Source organism: Nomascus leucogenys, chromosome 14, assembly GCF_006542625.1.
Source record: "Nomascus leucogenys isolate Asia chromosome 14, Asia_NLE_v1, whole genome shotgun sequence".
Taxonomy (NCBI): domain Eukaryota; kingdom Metazoa; phylum Chordata; class Mammalia; order Primates; family Hylobatidae; genus Nomascus; species Nomascus leucogenys.
The window spans coordinates 18,363,091-18,384,441 of NC_044394.1; the positions used below are offsets into that span (position 1 = coordinate 18,363,091).

At 40.8% G+C, this 21,351-nt stretch overlaps 2 protein-coding genes across 4 annotated transcripts in view; both read right to left on the reverse strand.

Moving 5' to 3' along the window:
- Window positions 1-142: 142 nt before the first annotated feature.
- Window positions 143-7,235, reverse strand: GPR75 (G protein-coupled receptor 75). Its single transcript, XM_012501167.2, has 2 exons — window positions 7,076-7,235; window positions 143-2,415 (listed from the first exon to the last, which is right to left on the reverse strand). Exon 2 carries the CDS (start codon window positions 2,304-2,306, stop codon window positions 684-686), a length of 1,623 nt encoding a protein of 540 aa, XP_012356621.1. The 5' UTR covers window positions 2,307-2,415; window positions 7,076-7,235; the 3' UTR covers window positions 143-683.
- A 4,079-nt stretch (window positions 7,236-11,314) lies between these two features.
- Window positions 11,315-21,351, reverse strand: part of PSME4 (proteasome activator subunit 4) — a 114,388-nt gene continuing 104,351 nt past the window's right edge. For 2 of the 3 annotated variants that reach the window (XM_030827575.1, XM_030827576.1), the window contains 5 exons: window positions 20,954-21,109; window positions 16,587-16,749; window positions 14,040-14,173; window positions 13,379-13,517; window positions 11,315-12,853 (listed from right to left, as the gene is read on the reverse strand). In XM_030827575.1, the coding sequence (XP_030683435.1) occupies window positions 13,383-13,517; window positions 14,040-14,173; window positions 16,587-16,749; window positions 20,954-21,109 (588 nt within the window). In that variant the 3' untranslated portion in view covers window positions 11,315-12,853; window positions 13,379-13,382. The remainder of the gene's footprint in view (window positions 12,854-13,378; window positions 13,518-14,039; window positions 14,174-16,586; window positions 16,750-20,953; window positions 21,110-21,351) is intronic. The other variant, XR_004033313.1, reaches the window with a different exon arrangement.

Genomic DNA, 21,351 nt, shown 5'->3' on the forward strand with positions numbered 1-21,351 from the left:
AGCCTGGGCAACAAGAGTGAAACTCTATCTGAAAAAAAAAAAAAAAAAAGAATATATACATTTCCTTTAGAGACAGGGTCTTGCTGTGTTGCTCAGGCTGGACTCATACTCCTGGGCTCAAGTGATCCTCCTGCCTCAGCCTCCCAAGTAGCTAGGACTACAAGTGCACGCCACTGCACCCAGCTAACAATTATTTATTCAAATCAACCTGCTACCAACAAGGTGTAGTGTTCCTGATTTCAACACTTCAAAAAATCAAAATTTACTATTCAATTAATAAAAATAACACCTCAGCAAAAATCATATCTTCACATTCTTTAAAAAACTCCAGTCAATATCTTATTTTGAAGACACATAACACTGACTCAAATCATGATAATCGGTTGACTTTCTACTTTAACACAGTAGCTTCATTCCTGGCATCTATTTAAAGGCTCGGTACAAAAGACGGGGGCAAAGATCAGGGTAAAAAATCTAAAACTTTCACATCAAATCTTAAGATGTCAACAAACTACAAAGCAAATCAACAGATACTGACACATCAGGTGAAAGAAAACAATAAGTGCCAACTTTTCAGTTGAATCTTTTAGGTTTTGATCCGCCATTGATCTCAAAGTTAGAATAAAGTCCATTAGTATCAGAAACAAAAACTGTTTACATAAGATCCTTTAGCCTCCATGACTTTAAACGGAGGGGACTGGAATCTGCTTGGCTGAAGTGCTGTCATATTCCTGCATTAAGTCATTAGTGGTGTGATAATGCATGGCAATATATGAATTGGCAAATCCAAAAGAGTTTACTGGCTGTAAGTTACATGGGCTGCTCTCCTCCTGGGAAGGGCTGCTGTTATAGATGCTGTAGTAAGGTTCAATCCGAGTGTTGATGGGGGTTGAGCTGCTCTGACCACAGTGTTGATGTCCAGCAGAGATCTTGGGACTCACCACACTTTCTTTTGAATGACTTGGGCCACAAGCCTGGTCCACAAATTTCTTCTGTGGCTTTGGAGATAACATGTAGGCAGAGTTTGTTTCATGATGGGAGGATTTGTTTCTGTTGACTTCGAGGTTCCCTTTTCCCATGGCTCGAAGTCGAGTCTTTTGTTTGCAGCAGAAAAAACCCAGGCCTATGTATTGGAGGCACCAGAGCACTTTCCTTCTCAGCCCTGCACTGTTCCGAGAATATATAAAAGGGTTTAATCCTGACTTGAAAAATATAAGAGTAAATCCAAACAATTCAAACTGGTAAAGAATGAAGCTCCCATTGCTGGAGAGAACCACCTGTACCAAGGAAATCCCCAGTGGAAGACAGCACACCAGGACTGACAGCACAATGATCACACAGGTGACCACGGCTTTGGAATCCTTGGCAGTGGAGAGGTTGATGGCTGATACCAGCTGGAGTCGGCTTGCTGCAGGGGTGGCCAGTTGGTTGGGACTCTTGGTATATCCACGGGTCTGAACGTGCTGCAGTTTGTTGTAATTCTGGTTCCTATACAGAGCCGGCATGGCACACTGGATGGGATCTCCACCTCCCTGCACAGGGACCCCCATGAAAGGCTGTGGTCTGGAAGCATCGACTGTGATTACAGGGGGACACTTTCGGACTTGAGCGTTCTTCCGCAGGGTCTGAGCAATCATGATGTAAGAGACAGAGACCACAGCAACACAGAAGGTGAAGTCGACCACATAGAGAGACAAAATGGCTTTCCCTTTTCCAGCCATCAGACTGGACATGGGAAGACAGAGGTGGGACTTGCTGGTTTTCAAGGTAGCCAAGGTGGCAAGGGTGAAACTGGTGGCCCAGAGAAGCAGGGTGAGGAGTACGGTGCAGGGAAAGGAGGCCGTGCGATTAGGCTGCTTCCCCAGCACCATCCGGAGCCGGTGCAGGGCAATCACTGCCACTGTCTTCAGGGACATGATGATGAAGCCTGAACTGGTGAGATGGAAAGTGAAGCAGAAAGCATCCGGGATACTACTGGCTGAGCTGAAGAATAACACAAAGGTGAACATGGGGGCCGTCACTCCACAAATGAAGAGGTCACAGAAGGACAGGTTCAGGATCATGAAATCAAAGTTGGTTCTGAATTTCCTGAAGGCTGGATCGAAGAAAGACAAGAAGACAATGAAGTTGCCGTAGGAACCCAGGCAGAAGATGACCGCCAGTAGAAAAGTACAGGTCACCAAGGTGGCTGTGTGGATGAGATCCTGAAGACCCTCCTGGAGAGAGGTGCTGTTTCCTTCCTGTGAGTTAGGCACATGGAGCGAGGTGGCATTGGGGACATCCTGAAGGTGGCCTGTCGAGTTCATCTTCAGAGAGAAATGTCTCCTTCTTCTGCTCCCCCAAAATACTCAGTGAGTCAGGGCCTCAGCTCACAGATGAACAATATGTGACAAAAGAGGCCCAAGGCAGATAAGCCTACACACAAAAATGCACACCCAAAAACAGAAAGGGATTAATGTAGAAACAGAAAGGAATTCATACAGTGATCTCATTATTAGTAGTAGTATTAGTACTAGTATCTCTCACCTTGAGAGAAAAATTTATTCATTTATTAGCGATGGGGTCTTGCCATGTTGCCCAGGCTGGACTTGAACTCGTGTGCTCAAGCAGTCCTCCTGGCTTAGCTTCCCAAGTAGCTGGGACTACAGGCATGCACCACCAAACCCAGCTCTCTCTCTCTCTCTCTTTTTTTTTTTTAACAAAACACTAGAATTTTTCAGCTCTGATTTGGTGCATAGAAAGCATTTCTCCTCACAAAGCCCAACACAGAAAAAGATACAAACAAATACATTCATCCAGCTAATATTTAGTTTTATGACCCAGAGGTTTTCAAACAAGTTTAAGTGTCACCTGAAGAGCATGTTAAAAAGTTTAAGTTATCACTTGGAGAGCAGATTTCTTGGCCTCGCCCCTTGTGATTCTGTTTGAGGGGTGTGCAGATGTTACTTTTAGAAACACTTCTGTGTCAGGCACTGAAGATACACAAGAACGTAGTCTCTCCATCAAAGAGATCACAATCTGGTTGGAGACCGATCTAACTATGTAATAATTACAGCCTAGTAAGGTTGCAGGGTGCTATGAGAGCATGGACGGGGGGAACCTACTTCAACTTGGAAAGGGAGCTGGGAAAGGATGAAGGGAACTTTAGCAAGGAGGGGCCAGCTGGATGAAAGGTCAGGGGTATGGAGTGGGGACAGACAGGCTAAGAGAAGTGGGGTAGGTCTTTGCAGCAGAGGCACTGAGGCAAGAAACTGCATGTGCTTGAAATATAGGCTGGAGGGTATTGTTGATGCATAATGTGGCCCTTCACATAATTCCCATAAATCATTAACAAACGCTGTTTCGTTCCCTACGAAGAATCCTTTATTTCCCAGTATTTATAATTTTTCCCCCAGCTTGTAATTTCTTGGCCAATTAACTACATATTCTCCTTTGGAAACAAACCTCGTGTAGGACTACATGTGAGACGGAAAACTGGAAGTAACCAAGGATGTTGGAATCATACTAGAAATTTACAAGGTGCAAAGCACCACACTGTAAAGTCTAAACTGCTATATAAATGTGAGTTACCATTATCCCAACGAGAATATCCTGATGGTGAAGCAGGAGGCACGCACCCATTCCTGCATTCGTTCGCTCAATTTGCATTAATTATGTGCATACCATATGCCAGCATTATGCCAGATGCTAGGTGCTAGGTGCTAGGATGAGTAAGGCATAGTCTCTACTTTAAAAGAATAACTTCTTGCTCCTTTTTCCTAACTTTTTTTTTCTATTTTGCAATGAGACTTAATGTGCACTCACACAAATCTACATTGTCCCAAATCCCAAAGTCCTGCATGGCTTGGTGCCCAACCTGCTCCCAACAGATGCTTCTGGTGGGACCGACTAAGCTGTTCCTTGGAGACAGCACTACGTTCTTGACAACCAAAAAGCGTTTGCCTTAATCTAGAATTTTAGTAACAGTAAGTGGCACTGGGGAGGTCCAGGGCTGATGTTCAGTGTACTTAACCACCAGCTCAAGCTGGATCCCAGAAGCCTCCAGCTGTTAACCCTTTAGTTGCCGGATCAAGGGGGTACAGCGGAATGAACCAGGTCAGTTAGGGATTACCTGGGGCTCCAATTAGCAGCTATGGACTACCCAATACAGGAGTCTCTCTGCATTTAACAACAGATACAGCCATGCCAGTGACTATCAGACATATACCAGTCCTGGGAAATCCATATAATTGACTGGTGTCCTTCGGCAAGGAAGAAGATAACTTCATCTATATTCTTAACATTCATATGGTACAGATCAGGACGATACGGTGAATTTGTCCACTGGAAAGTGAGACCAACTTTTCTATAGTTTCCTTTTAAATAAAAGTTCCATAAGAGAAGAAAATCCTGAACTTTTGTTTCTTGATGGTTAGAATTTTTTAAAAATAGTACCAGATAGCTCTATTTCCACTTAAAGGCTGTATACTTGTTTCTGAACACTTTTGATACCTATATAGTGAGAAAGACAATTTTTTACTGTTTTTAAAAATTGCTAACGGGAAGATTAGAGCTAATTTATGAAAAGAGAAGTAGAAGAGAAAACAATTTGAGGAGGCAGGAAGAGCAGGGAGGTGATACTGGTGTCTCTAACCCCCTTATTTCCAAGGATTTCCTCTTTGGAAGTACAGAAATGAAGAGGGGTGAAGAGGGATGCAGGAATTTGGCCTGGAGAAATTAGAAGAATGAGGAGTCTGGAATTAGGATGCTAAGAGAAATGAAAAGTAACTAGGTAATAATGAAGTGGGATGATGGAAGTTATGAAGACCTCAGGCTAAGAGATATTTGGAAAAAGGGATTAGGAGAAAAATGAGATGATGAAGCACTAACATTAGTCAAGAATAGGAGGCAGGAGGAAAAAAGGTGATTTGGGGTAGAGGAGAGGCAAGTTTCACGTTTTATACAGTTAGATTTTTTCAACAAATTTTAAATTTTTCAATATACATATTTTTAATAGAGATGGAGTCTCACTATGTTGCCCTCGCTGGTCTCCAACTTCTGGGCTCAAGCGATCTGCCTGCTTTGGCCTCCCAAAGTGCTGAGATTACAGGTGTGAGCCACTGTACCCAGGCTTCAATAAATTAAAAAAAAATAAGAATTCCAGGTCAGGAAATAACAATAGCAGTATAATTATCAGCATCATTATTAGTATATTAATTTTATCAAGTGCTTATGATGTGCCAGGTACTGTTCTCAATATTCCACACTATTAGCTCATTGAGTCCTCACAACAGCCCTGAAATACTTGGTATAACATCTCCGTTTTGCAGTTGAGGAAACCAAGTCAAAGAGAGGTTATTTAAAGTGCTGGAATATGGATTTGAATCTAAGCAGTTGCTCTTCCACACTCTTCACCACCATGCTAACCCAAACAACAAAAAAACCTTTTTGGGAGGCATCCCCAGGTCAGAAGTATTAAGTGGTTATTACACACCAGGCACCTATTCTAGAGGCTTCACATAAATTATCAAGCTTTATTTCATTCTCACAATAATCCTATGAATAGTTATTGCAATCCCTTCCCCGCTGAAACTTTCTGGAATCCGAAATTCTAATATACCTATATAGCTATATCTACATCTATGTAGATACAGATAGACACACACACATACACACACACACACACACTCTTCTACGTATCTTTTTGGCAAACTTGATAATTGTAGTTCACATATAAAGTAATCATAAATCACTTCTATTGAGATAATTAGAAAAAAAGGAATCATGGCCTGGGAAGAGAAAAGGGAGAAAAAGCAGAGGACAGATGAAAAGGTTTGCAGAAAAACTTTAGTATAACAGAAATCACGAAAATGGAGGGAAAGTAAACTCAGGTCTTAGTAGTAACTCCTAAGACTTTAAGAAAAAGGAGGCTGTGACCATAATTTAGAATGACATGATGACGGCAGAAAATAAAAGTGGTTTTGGAAGGGGAGTAAATTAATACTGCTTTGCTACTCATAAATATTCAATAAAGGTTACCCATGTTATTTGCAATGCAAACATACAAGCTACTCTTTATCTCTGGGACGGAAAATAGGTTATAGAAGAAGATGTGATTAAAGTCATAAAATCAGAAAGATTTTAGGTTGGAACACCAGTCTTAAGCATGCATATTAGCTGCAGTACGAATGAATTCACATGCATATTCTTACAAATGAGACATCCTGAGGTAACTAGCAAGCAAAGAATATGGATGAAAATTTATTGTATAATTATGAGTGGCAATGATTTTTCATTAAGATGTGTGAACAGCCTCTGATATATCTAGTGTGCTGTTCTAAATTTTTAGAGAACATTCAAACATGTTATAGGGGCTTTTCTAAGTCAACTCACGACCTGAATTCTTCCAACCCCATTCCCCGCGCCCCCCAAAATATCTTAGGTTAGCATTTTCCGAGCCTAATCCTCACAGAGAGCAAGGTTCTGTATTATTGTGACTCCCATTGTATGTCTATTGATCAGGAAAACCTCAGGGAGGTTAGATATCTTCCCCAAGGTCACTAAGAGTCGAGCCAGATTTATCTGATTTCAAAGCTCTTGCTCTTTCTATCCAGTAGAACTAAACTGAACCCGGAGCAGCTAATGGGATGGGAAGACCTGAGTCATTTGATGGGAGGGACGAAGAGGCCATGGAGCCCCCAGCCTGAGGACAGAGTGGGAAACTGCGGGCAGGGGAGGTCGACCCCCGTGAGGGGCTGGCGGTGGGTAGGGACTTCCCGGAGAAGGGTGAGGTGACGGTAAGGAGGGCCTAGGCCGGGCCAGGTAAGCTTGCAAACGAATCCGCAGAGGGGTGGTGGGTTAGGAGGGCTCAGCCAGGGTAGGGGCGGTGGGTGGGTAGGGGGGTTCCACGGCCGAGCAGAGCCTGGGAACCGGCAGCGACGGGCGAGAAGGCTACCCTGCAGGCCGCACCAGGAAGACAGGTACGCGGAGCCGGGCCTGGCCCAGCGCAGCCGCGCTCCTCGCTATCCCGCCGGCCTCCGGGAGCCGTCTCCGGCATCGTGGAGTCGTCCTCCTCTAGGGGCCCCCAGCCTCTCACCTGCCGGGTGGCCGCAGCGCCGCCCCTCCTCCTCCATCTCGCAGTCCGGACCCCAGCTCCGCCTGCCGCTCTGGATGATGCAGGACTAGAGGCATCATCGCCATCGCCACCGCCTCCGCGCATCCCGGGAGCCGCGGCAAGACGCGGGCGCAGAGGCGCAGTCACGGAGACGCCGAGGGCACCGCCCCCTCCGCCGGACACCCGGGCCTGGCGCCCCGCCTGCGCCCCGCACCCTCCGCGCCTCCGTCGCCGGCCTCCTGGGGCCCAGAGCCCGGCTACTCCCGCTGCCCGCCGCACGAGGGGTGCTTGAGCCAGAAGGTTTTTCAGGCTCGCGGTTTTGCTGTTTGGGGAACTCAGGGTCCCTGAAATAGCCAAAACATGAAACGCAGAGCAAGGTGGAGTGGTAAGGAAGGAAGGGAAAGATAGGGGTACTGATGGCACGCAAGGACCCAGGGAGGTCTTTGCGGGCCTCCCTAGGCTGCTTACCCTGCCCGCAGCCCACCTCCTCCTCGTTCCCCGCGCTTTTAAGACGTCCTAACTAGCTCCTCACTTAGGCTGCGGCTAATATTTTTCCTCATGAATTAAATTGGCGGCGGCTTCCAGTTTGGAACTTTGAGACCTAGAATTTACAAATCAAGTCATTGTAATATAATTTAAATTAAACCTATTTGAACTTACCTAAGCTCTCTTAAGGTATTAGTGAATTCACTGAGGGAACTCAGCAAGGGGACTAATTGGCAGGAAACATGCAAAGTATAAAGAAACTACCCATGCAAATAAAACGACCAAGCCCAGGAATCATGGATATTAATGTATTACTTAATACCATGTTGAATGTAAAAAATCTTGATAAATCATAGTGCAATGTGTTGGCTAATTTTATTAAGCAAAAACACAAAACTAAAACTACCATCCTCTCTCATTCTTCTAGAATTCATACATGTCCAAAATAAGGAACTCCTAAGATAGGTTTTAGTCTGAACAATCAAGTAACATTCCTAAGTATGTCTGCTATTATGGGTACAAAATAAAACCAGTTAAACTCTTCCTCCTTCAGTATCCCAACCTGGCTAACTAGGATCTTACTACTTTTCTAACCTCAGGGATGCTATTTACAAACAGAGAATGTTATTTGAATGCCCTTTGCTTCATTCACTCTGGTTACCAGAAAACCAAAGTTGATTCCGTTCAGATGAAATACTTGGACTGTTGCTACTGGATTCTTCATTTTAGATAACGGTTTATCTTTTTACGACAGAACTAGCAAGTATCAAGTAATTTAATTAATGCAATTTCTTCAGTTCCCTGTGCTTTCATAAAAACAAAACAAAACAAAAACCCAAAAAAACAAAAAGCAAGAAGGCTGGATAATTTATTATCCAGTGCAGGAGTTGAGTATGCCATCAGAATTCTGTTTAGAAATAACTTCAAGAAAGTTTTCCAGTTCCCACATATTCCACTTCCCAACCACTTGCAATGAAGCAGTTCCAGTATATGTTATCAATAATGGTAACCTTGAGTCCCAGAAACAATCCACAGAAAAATACTCATTAGCATTTGGAGTGGGAATTCTGATCAAAATTATATACCTCTCTATAATAAATTAGCTACTGCATAAATAAATGCTAGTTCATTTCCAGGCATTTGGCTGTATGAATGGAGATTACAATAGGTTTGGGCTGGATTGAGACCATCAGAGTTATACCTACCGGAGAAATGGTCTGAAACTGAAAACAAACAAAAAACCACAAATCATAAAGGATTCTAGAAATCTAGAAGAGGAAATCAGGACTCATCGAAGTTCCAGAACTAGCTAGAACCATTCAACAAGGCTAAAACTAGTATATCTACAAAATCCACAAGTGAGCGAAATTGGAAAAAACATTGGTAGTAGTAAAAAAATGGAAAATCTGCAAATAAATAAGCAGGGCTAATTATAGATCGTGAATTGGCTATCAATGTGCCCTGACACTGGCATTCTTCTAATACACTCTTATTATTGCAATGCAAATGGATACATGTGCACTTTGAGGAAAACAGCAAATATGAGAGCTGTTAAAATGTTCTTTAAAACAAAAAATTTCTTGATCTAAGCATCTCTCACTCCTTGGAACTGCTCCAACAAAAGAAGAGTTTTAAAGCATAAAGGTATGAAAATGTGCACTGCAGTGTAATCTGTAGTACAGGAAACTGAAAACAACCTTGATGTTCAAAAGGAATACTTAAAACAATTAGGATATACTAAGAAGACAAAGTCTACAAAAACAATTACGAAGGCCATGTAGAAAAAGTTACTTTTCCTGTGATGACAGCTCATGATTTTTTTATTTTTGTGAGACAGGGTCTCATTCTGTCACCCAGGCTGGAGTGCAGTGGCGTGATCTCAATTCACTGTAACCTCTGCCTCCCACATCAGCCTCCCAAGTAGCTGGGACTACAGGCACGTACCACCACGCCCAGCTATTTTTTTCTATTTTTTGTAGAAATAGGTCTTTCTATGTTGCCCAGGCTGGTCTCAAACTCTTGGGCTCAAGCGATCCTAAAGGGCTAGGATTACAGATGTGAGCCACTGCACCTGGCCAAAAGTTAATTTTTTAGTAAAACAAAATTGCTCTTTAGTCTTTCTGGCCACACTCCTAATTACCAAAAGTGGCCTGCGGCTTAAAGGGCTTAGTAATGACAAGTATTTCAAATATTTGAAAACAGGTTTATCATATATTTGCACCTAAACTTTTATTTACATTAATAGATGAGTAAATTTTCCTCCTAAATTTTGAAGCACAATCTGCAGTCTTTGCTTTCTAAAGGATCCATTCAAAAACTAAAGATTTATTTGACCTTATAAAAAGATAAATAGGTTTTTTTCTTCTCCTCACTTCTCATCCACCCTCATAGAGTGGCCCATGCTGTCTTCCATGCCCAGTCAACAGTGACTTCCAAACACAGGTCAGCCTCTCCCCTCCTCCTCTAGTAAATCTTGTTACCACCCTTAACACAGTTCCTGCTGTCCTTCTCATGCTTTTTAACACACCATATACACTTTAATAACTATCTTAGACCATATAAGCCATGCAACTCTTTTCTTCACCCCCTGGCTCCTTTTCCCTCCTGGTAAAAAATTTCATTTTTCCTATTGGTAAAAAATTCACAGGACAATGTCACTGGGGCAAATATCGAAGTAATAAGCGACTTCCAAATCCAGAATCAGAATCACCTGGGAGCATGTTAGGCACTCAGATTAAGGCACCCTGTTTTTAGGTCTGTGGTGGGATTCATGTGGTTCTCAATCCTGGCCGAACAACTGAATCATCATAGAGCTTCTAATATTGTAATGCCTGAGCACCCCTGCCAGAGAAGTTTTCATTGAGGAACAGAGAGGGCACCCAATATCTTACAAATTTTTTTAAAGTTCCCATTTAGGAACCATTGCTAAGGCAGTTTCATACAGCTTAATTAGAAAAAGCTGAAGTGGTCAACCTACAACGTAAAGCCTCACTTCTCAATGTGTGGCCTCAGGACAAGGAATTGATATCGTGAAGTGGGAACAATGAATTCCCTGTACATTTAAACAAAATCCCCTCATGATTCTTAGGCACATCAATTTAAGAACCAATCACTTAGGACCAGGCACGGTGGCTCACGCCTGTAATCCTAACACTTTGGGAGTCCAAGGCAGGTAGACTGCCTGAGCTCAGGAGTTTGACCCCAGCCTGGGTAACATGGTGAAACTGTCTCTACTAAAATACAAAAATCAGCCGGGCGTGGTGGTGCGTGCCTATAGTCCCAGCTATTCCGGAGGCTAAGGCGTGAGCATTGCTCATGGGAACATGGGAGCCAGAGGTTGCAGTAAGCCAAGATGGTGCCACTGCACTCCAGCCTGGATGACAGAGCAAAACTCTGTCTCCCACACCTCCACACAAAAAGAATCACTTAGGTCAGTGCTAGGTGAACTTTCTGTGATGATGGAAGAGTTCATCGACGTTATTCAGTGTGGTAACCACTAGCCACATGTGGCTAAAGAGTATTTAAAATATGCTGGTGAGACTGAGGGAATACATTTTTTATTTAATTAAATATAAACAGTCAGATATGGCTAGTAGCTACTGTATTGTACAGATAATTTATACTGGTCAGAGGACATACATTTACAGATACAAATCTATGGCTGCAAAACGAAATCCACAGGAGTCACTGCCTACAGAACTGTCTTCTTCTCTTAATGAAGACAAAAGCCAGGTGTTAAAAACAATCCATTTATTGGGTTTTAAACTAGTTACACAACTGAAATCAGTTTGGCACTACTTTATACAGGGATTACGCCTGTGTATGCTGACACTTAAATACTGTACCAGGACCACTGCTGTGCTTACGTCTGTATTGAGTCATTCAGCATGTAGATACTAAAAATATACTGTAGTGTTCCTTTAAGGAAGACTGTACAGGGTGTGTTGCAAGATGACATTCACCAATTTGTGAATTATTTCAACCCAGAAGATACCTTTCACTCTATAAAATTGTCATAGGCAAACATGTGGTTGTTAGCATTCAGCGATGCACACAAAAACGTTACATAAAAGTTCAGACATTCTAATGATAAGTGAACTGAAAAAAAAAAAAAAAAAAGAAAAACCCCACATCTCAGTTTTTGTAACAAGGAAAGATAAAGAAAATAATTTAAAAACACAAAAAATGGCATTCAGTGGGTACAAAAGCCCAAAATCACTATAATAAAGAACTACATGTAAATCTTTACAAATTACACAGTGATGTTGTGTAAAAGGTTGCATCTGTACAAAGTCTTGCCAATGCTATCTCTCCAGTTTATACAATCTTTTACATTTATATAACATATATTAAACAAATCAATTAAATATTAAGCCTTATTAGTCTCTCAACGATTCTACAGGCAAAATAAAAAGGGAGAGAGAGAGAGAGAGAGAATAAAATAAAGAAAAAAAATACAAAATTTCCACAGACACAGCAGTCTTCCATTTAGGTGAAGTATCACAATTTTCAGAGGGTCAAAAAATAGTTGTAAAGAATACAGGGAAAAAACAGCCAGTCAGGGTTTTTATTATTGTTGCTGTTTATTTTTAAAATCACACATTGAATACACACAACAATCAGATTTCTTCACCAAACCCCCGATTTTTTAGCAACTGGCTCTATTCAGCACCAAAAACTCCAGTCTGTGGGAAGTGCACAGACACAGACTTCACTTCTATGTCTTGGTCGAGCAATCCATCAGGTCATTGGTTAGGTTCAGGACTTGCCCTCTTTTCCTTCCCTCTTCATGGCTCTCCAGACCCAAGGTTCTCAAGGCTTCAGATTTATGGCCCACAGCCCTACTACCACCTAAATCCAGCAGCCATTTGGGAAGAATTCAAAATAATTTGAGATGAATGAAATGACAGGACCTGTATTACAGATGGGTATTCTCCATTCCAAGTAAACTGTTTCTTAATGAGTTCCAAGACTCTGGTCTTGGATGCCATGATCATACTGGGTAATTATTTCTAGTCTGAGACTTTGTGACTTTGTCAGATGCCTCAAAAAAAAAAAAAGTGATCAGTATTCTGGAAACACTTCCGGACAAGTTGGGAAATCAAATGGCAACTGAGAAGCTGTGGAATGCAGACTAACGAGATTGAACACAGAAACCACCAAAATGATGAGAGCTCAGCAGAGGCGGTTTTAAAACTTGCAGAGAGCCACCACAGATGGTACCTGAGGGTGTGGAATTTTTGATGAAAAGAGCCTGAAGTGAGGACTAGTCATCTGTATCAGGGAGGAAAAAATTTCAATTAGGTAACAAGACATCCAACTCTAAAAGCCTAATGAATGAAATTTTTATTCTTCCTATTCCAGTAGAAAGGCTTCTAGGTGCTCCCTCTTTAACAGAATGGGTGTAAGAATCCAGATCAAATGTTCTCACAACTTTCTAGAACCCAGAGTCCTCAGGGCCACACAAAATGTCCCAGCCCCAACCAGGAAGCAACTAAGAATAAGATTTATTTTCCTTTATCTAACTATTCCCAGACTACTGACACCACTCATTTACAAAGGTCCAAAAGCAGTCACACATTTTCTCTGCTTTAAACCTAAACCGAGGAGGCACAGCAAAATTCTCATTTCCAATGGCCATAGCAAAAGCCATGTTTAAAAACAAACAATCCCCGCCATCCAACTTTATCTAAACACTGACATCTAAGAATGTCAGCAAAAAGAAAAAAAAATAAAAATAAATAAACACCTAGTTCTCAGTCACCAAACCAATGTAAATTCAGAACTTTGCTGACTTACCTTTCTATGCATAATAGCATGGTGACACAAGAAGATCGGTGAGAACAAGCAGTTGGTCATCGGTGAATTGCTGTTTGTGTTCCTGCCAGTTGTCATGGTGAGTCCTTCGGAAATTGGATAAGGTTTTTTTTACAGTCATCTGTAAAGTAGACAACCCACATACGTTTTAACCTCTCTGGACAACCAGGATCATATGTAGGATACTTTTAGTTAAATTACCATCCCTCTAGACTTCAGATCTCACACAATACCAAGTTCTACGAAACCAAAAAGCCAATGAGAAGGACAAAGCCAATGGTCTTTTGAGTTACTAAAAATGCCATCATAATTTCCTATATAATATTAGCTTCCAGTAAAATACTTTGCAGTGCTAGAAAAATAGAAACATAAAATTTATCACAACAACATTGACAGTACTTTACTTCCATTGGACTGGGAGGGATAGAAGCTACAATAATTTCCTCACTACCAAAAGATCTCAAATATCCATGGCAGCAAGGTCTCTGTAATTTTTAATAATTACTGGTGAGCAGACTAAGCCCTGGCAGAGGCAGTAGCTTTACGAAAGCAGTTAGTTCAGAGTGTATAGGAAATTATTATCATGGTTTCTTAGAAAACATCACTGATAATACACGTACAAACTAATAAGGAAGAACTGTACCTCAATAGGCTGAGGATCATTTAGATGTGCACTGAGATTCATGAGGAGCTGGGGCATCCAGGTGGGAACATCATAAGGACTAGAAAGAACACATGCACCAAGTCCTAGCACCCCAGCATGGCGTTTGACCAACTCTGCAAAGAAAACAGCAACATTTGTGCAAATATTTACATGTCTCTAATGCACTTGTTACAGTGAGATGAAATTAGTTTTCAATTGTATTGTTTTCAATATGTGAATTTCTGCATTTAAAGTCAAGCTACATGTATACACATCAAAAACCTGATTTTAAGGCTAAACTAAAAATAATTCTGTATTTAAGAATTTGTCAGCCAGGCACAGTAGCTCATACCTGTAAGCCCAGCACTTTGGGAGGCCAAGGTGGGAGGATCACTTGAGGCCAGGAATTTGAGACCAGCAAGGGCAACAAAGTGAGAACCTGTCTCTCCAAAAATAATTTTTAAAAATTAGCTGGCGGCCAGGCATGGTGGTTCATGCTTATAATCCCAGCATGTTGACAGGTCGGGTCGGGTGGATCACCTGAGGTCAGGAGTTCAAGACCAGCTTGGCCAACGTGGCGAAACCCTGTCTCTGCTAAAAATAAAAAAATTAGCTGGGTGTGATGACACGTGAAGTCACAGATACCCAGAAGCTGAGGCATGAGAATCATTTGACCGGGGAAGCAGAGGTTGCAGTGAGCCAAGATCACACCAGTGTACTTCAGCCTGGGCTACAGAGTGAGGCTCTGTCTCAAAAAAAAAAAATAAATAAATAAAAAATAAAGCTGAGTATGGCAGTGCATGCCTGTGGTTCCAGCTGGATAAGAGGCCGAGGCAGGAGGATCGCTTGAGCCTGGGAGGTCAAGGCTGCAGTGAGCCATGTTCAAAACCACTGCACTCCAAGGAGGGCGACAGAGCAAGACCTTATCTCAAAAAAAAAAAAATAAATAAATAAAATAAGAAAAATAAAAATAAAAGGATTTTTCAAGACTTCCATAGTTGTTCATCAATGACAGCCTAATTGTACCTAGGCCAGTACAATCCCTGATTCTAAAACAATCTCCAATCAAAATTAGCATGTTTTTTTTTCTGGATGTGACAACCCTACCCAGAATACATCAATTCATTAGTAAACACATCATGTATGAAGAATGTGTATTTCTTAAAACAGAGAATTGCAGCATGTCTGTATTCTAAAGGGTCTCTATTCTTTCTGTAGTGGTGTAAGTTAAAGTGGTTTCAAATTCTCAGTTCCTCAGTAAAGGTGTGTGTATTCATGTGTTTTAAAGCATATTACATTTGTATTTGTGACATATGGAAAATAGGGAGTTGAAGGTAAGGAAAAGAGAATTTGGACTGGTCAAAATTGTAAATAATATCATTTGGCGTAACAAAAACCTAAAAACACTTTGGTGCTTTATCATTAAAAAAATAGAGTTCTCAGGCCGGGCGCTGTGGCTCATGTCTGTAATCCCAGTATTCTAGAAGGCCCAGGTGGGTGGATCACTTGAGGTTAGGAGTTCAAGACCAGCCTGACCAGCATGGTGAAACCCCATCTCTACTAAAAATACAAAAAATTAGCTGGGTGTAGTAGCGCGCGCCTGTAATCCTAGCTACTCGGCTAACAGAGGCATGAGAATCGCCTAAACCCAGGAGGTTGAGGTTGCAGGGGGCTGAGATCATGCCACTGCACTCCAGCCTGGGCAACAGTGGAAGACCCTGTTTCCAAAAAATATATATTATAAAATATATTTATAATATATTATATATAAAATATATATATACACATATATATATCTCAAAAAGCAAAGATACTAGAATGTACATTGATATTTTATTGGATTCTGTTACTAGGTAACTTTATGACATAAGACACTAATCAGCAGTAAAAGCTTTATGTTCTAAGCACTTCCTCTAAATTCAATAAAATTCCTACTTACTATTAATCTTTTTATGTATTTTCTATTATGATTACAGTTAATGTGGCAAGATGCATCTTTGTAATCACATTTACATTTCTCTTTAAACATGACATAGTAGTCAGATCTTATTCTCGTGTTTATCTTGTGTCTATATTCAATTAGATTGGAAGCTCCTGCAATGACTCCGCACCCTCTCACCAAAGGACTAATGAAGGACCGAATAATCCCCTCTCCAAATAAAAACGAGGCTTGCTTTGTTTAGTTTTTTCTGTTAGTACATCTACATTTAAATTCTAAATTCCAAAAACAGGTATTTCAGACCCTCCAAAATAGCTAATTCTGCATATCTCTTTTTTATGAAGCTATTCTGGGTGGTGGGTAGACTGAATACAATAGTTATTAGGTAGCAGTTCTACAGGTTCCTTTGTACCTACCTCAATTTTAGCTTTTCTACATTCCAAGTCCTGCTTTCTATATGCAAAATTCCTCAAAAGTAGGGAAAACTTTTCCCAATACCTAGCATAGACCTGGGCACATACATGCAAGTATTCAATAAATATGAGTAAGCCTGGTTAACCCTCGTTAATTCCCAATAGGATATGGGTGTTTCCTACCAGCAATGTTACCTGCAGAAGGAATGGTATCTCCTACAGAACCAGGGTCTCGCTTTCTTTTCTTAGGTAGTTTTGTTTTGCAAAGTTGCTCAAAATGAATCTGCATAGGACTGTCCATGGTAAGGAAGTTACACTGTAGCAGACCGCTTAAGGTAGTAGCAGCCATTTCTCGAACCTGTAGATATAATAATTTCTATTAGGACTGACATTCTAAGTCTGAGGCAATAATGGAGGATAGGGGGTAGTGTGGGAACTGGGGTGAAGACCTGCCCTGAAATTGCATGCAAATTTTGTGTATGCTCTTTGGCACTTTCTTAATAGAGATTTCGGCAGATTCTCAAAGAGTTTGTGGCCTCATAATGGATAAAAACTACATTAGGGTTATGAGCATAAACTTTTATCTCTTTTAGCAAAATTAAATTTCTCCATAAATTATCTTCCCTACTGATACCTCTCATCAGGGCTATAACTGTAAAAGCAGTGCCAGAGCCTGACATTAAGATCATGTTTTCCCAGACTCTACATCTCTGAAGGCCACTGCTATAGCTATTTTTGTTAGTAACAAAGACACAGACCAACCTAATTTCTGTAATTGGCATACATCATGGAGACTGACATCCTGTGTGATTGTTATAAATTTCACAGGCTGCTGTCAAATTATAAACATAGTTTACAAAAGTACTAAATGAAGCATGTACACAGTCCATTTCAAATTGGAATGGTAACTCAACTTTTGGGAAAACAAAAAAGCAGTAAAAAGACATTGTTTCACATATAAATCACAAACTTTTTTTAATATTCATAAGACACAATGATAATTTTAAAAAACAGATGTTTTGCTCTGTTGTATTCCCTCAAAAGGTTTCTCATAATTTTATCATCATAGTCTGTCGAATACGTAACATGTTCTTTGTTGTGTTCATTACACTAGCATATGAAATACATTATAAAATGTTTTACTGGTTGCACTATTTCCTATAAAGCTTATATGCCACAATTTCTTTTATTTATTTATTTTTTTTGAGATGTCGTCTCGCTCTGTCACCCAGGCCGGAGTGCAGTGGCACAATCTCGGCTCACTGCAAGCTCCGCCTCCTGGGTTCACGCCATTATCCTGCCTCATCCTCCCGAGTAGCTGGGACTACAGGCACCTGACACCACGGCTAATTTTTTTTTTTTTTTTTCTATTTTTAGTAGAGACGGGGTTTCACCGTGTTAGCCAGGATGGTCTTGATCTCCTGACGTCGTGATCCGCCTGCCTCAGCCTCCCAAAGTGCTGTGATTACAGGCATGAGCCACCACACCCAGTAGCCAAAATTTATTTTCATAATTAACTACGGACTAGATTGCTTTCATATTCTCAGTACTATGCTATATTCTTAATTTGTGTAACTTTTCATATTACAGTATATATTTTCACTCAATTAATTTTTTATTTTTTATTTTTTGTAGACACGGGTCTCACTTTTTTTTTGTTGCCCAGGCTGATCTCCAACTCCTGGGCTCAAGCAATCCTCCTGCCTTGGCCTCCCAAAGTGCTGGGATTACAGGCATGAGCCACCGCGCCCGGCCATCTGTATACATTATTACAATACCACCACCACTCTAAGTAGTCAGATCTGTGCATGTTTTGATGTGACATCTATTAACTCAGAGGCTTAGAAAGTCATCTGTGCTCCTATTACGTTCCTATAAATAATATCCAAATCCACTTTCTCCTAATTTATTTTTTAAAGAGGGGGGTGATGATTGGCCGGGCATGGTGGCTCACGCCTGTATCCTAGTACTTTGGGAGGCCCAGGTGGGTGGATTACCTGAGGTCAGGAGTTTGAGAGCAGCCTGGCCAACACGGTAAAACCCCGTCTCTACTAAAAATATAAAAATTAGCTGGGCGTGGTGGCAGGTGTCTGTAATCCCAGCTACTCAAGAGGCTGAAGCAGGAGAATCGCTTCAACCCAGGGGGCGGAGGTTGCAGTGAGCCAAGATCGTACCATTGCACTCCAGCCTGGGCAAAAAGAGTTAAACTCCATCTCCAAAAAAAGGGGGAGGCGGGTAAGGTGAGTCTCTTTACTTTATCAAAAATATACTGTAATATGAGATGTTTTAATTTATTTTTCTCTTACTTCAAATTGATAACAAATGATCCCCAACACCTCCAACTGATTTATGCTCTTTTCCAGTGATAGGGTCTACTTCTGAGATATTTTACTCCAGGGTACATGTCTATAATTAACTAACTTTAAAAAGTGAGGAAAGAATATATTTAGCCTTCTCAGCTAAAAACATACTGTTTTCCTCTATTTCTAAGAATTTTCCTTTAAATACATTAAGGTTTCTTTAAACAGTTCTCATTTAGATAACATTGTTTTTCCCCACACTATCAATGAATAGAATTTAGTGAATTATTACTGCTTTTTGGTTTTACATGTTGCTTTAAAAATATGATAGTTTTAATGATCATGGTTATGTTTATATAACAGCTATGTTTAAACCTCTATATGGAAGAAAATATAAAAATAATTTATAAGGCCAAGGTGGGTGGATTACTTGAGCCCAGGAGTTTGAGACCAGCCTGGGCAGTATGGCAAAACCTTGCCTCTACAAAAGTACAAAAAAAGTAATTCCGTGTGGTGGTGAGTGCCCATAGTCCCAGCTATTCAGGAGGCTGAGGTGGGAGGATCACTTGAGCTCAGGAGGCAGAGGTTGCAGTGAGCCATAATTGTGCCACTGCATTACAGCCTGGACAACAAAGCAAGACTTGGTCTCAAAAAAAAAAAAAAACCCATAAAAATGTTCTAAAAGAAGCTCCTGAATGCAAGTGGTATAATAATTAAAGTTAGGAAACAATGACAAGGTCTCAACCTTTCCACTCCTTTAGGTTAGTTTTTAAAGAATACAATAAGAAATTTAAAAAAAAATCACAGCTATAAATATTGTAGTTGAAGCCTGTTAAGAGTTGTTATAACCAGGCCAGGCGCGGTGGCTCACGCCTGTAATCCCAGCACTTTGGGAGGCTGAGGCGGGCGGATCACGAGGTCAGGAGATCGAGACCATCCTGGCTAACATGGTGAAACCCCGTCTCTACTAAAAATACAAAAAATTAGCCAGGCATGGTGGCGGGCGCCTGTGGTCCCAGCTACTCAGGAGGCTGAGGCAGGAGAATGGCATGAACCCGGGAGGCGGAGCTTGCAGTGAGCTGAGAGCCTACCACTGCACTCCAGCCTGGGGAAGGGCAAGACTCCGTCTCAAAAAAAAAAAAAAAAAAATAAAAATAAATAAATAAATAAATAAATAAATAAAGAGTTGTTGTAACCAGTCTGTGAGTACCAGTGGGACTAGAAAATATCCACCCTCAGAATGTAAGTATATAAATAGCCTCATTAGGGAGGTAGAGAAATTTCCATTCCTACTTTCCTGTGAGTAAAATCTATTTTCAATACTAATAGGTATATAAAATACTGTGAGCACTTTACTACAGGAAAAAACTATGAAGTCCATAAAATAAGCAAAATTTTCACCAAAAATTCCATTACATTTTCTTCCTTAATGCCAACTTAAAAAGTAGTATCTCATGCCATATTTACTGCCAACATGCTTCTTACATTCGGCTGTATGGGATAATACATTATCTTTTTGTACAAAACATTAATGTAACCTCACCACAAAAGTTACCTTTCTCTACCAAAGAAAAACAAAAAAAGGACAGCAAACCTATATTAAGTCTACTGGGTAGCAGTGCCTATGTGTAGATTTTTAATCCCTTTGAAACTGCCATCATGCACATTCTTATGAGTTCCTTAAAAATCAGTAGGACTAGTGGGACAATTACAATTATCATCCCCAATTTCTCATGGTTAAGAAAACTTGGGTTCACGAGTATTATTTGCCCAACTGCAAAGAAGACAGAACGAAAACATGCCCAATTTTTCTTCCATTTGTATTATAAGGAGTCATGATTAGGGTATCAAAATTACTCACATAGGGCTATGTTAAAATTAAAGTTACTTTTATTTAATTTTTTTGAGACAGGGTCTCACTCTGCTGCTCAGGATGAATGCAGTGGTGCAATCACAGCTCACTGCAGGCTCAACCTCCGGGCTTAAGCGATCCTCCGACCTCAACCTTCTGAATAGCTGGGATCACAGGCGCACACCACCATGTCCAGCTAATTTTGGTACTTTTTGTAGAGACAGTCTTGCTACGTTGTCCAGGCTGGTCTTAAACTCCTGGCGTCAAGTGATCTCACTGACTCGGTCTCTCAAAGTGTTGAGGTTATAAATAAAAACAACTGCACCCGGCCGCAAATACTTATTAAAAAGGGAACCATGATGGTTTCTTTAAATTGACTGAATTTCCATTTTCTATAACTTAAATTTTACCTCTAGTTGTTCGTCCTCCAAAAGACTTATAACCAGCCACCTGATATCTTTAACTGCATCTTCATTGTTTAGGAAAATAAAGAGGTTATAAAATACCATGGTCTGGAGGTAGGTCAGTACTGTGTATCGTGCATGCCAAGAACTGCTTCTTGCTGTCTGTGAATGAGAAATAAATATAAACGATAAAGCAGTACTCACGAGAACATGAGATGACAGACAGTGACATTACACACAAACAATGTAATATTCTAATTTAACTCTATTTACACAGGTATAGTTAGGACAAGCTCATCTTATATTTCCTTATAAATAAAAGGTTGAATGAGGCTGGGCACAGTGGCTCACGCCTGTAATCTCAGTACTTTGGGAGGATGAGTGAGGTGGGTGGATCACCTGAG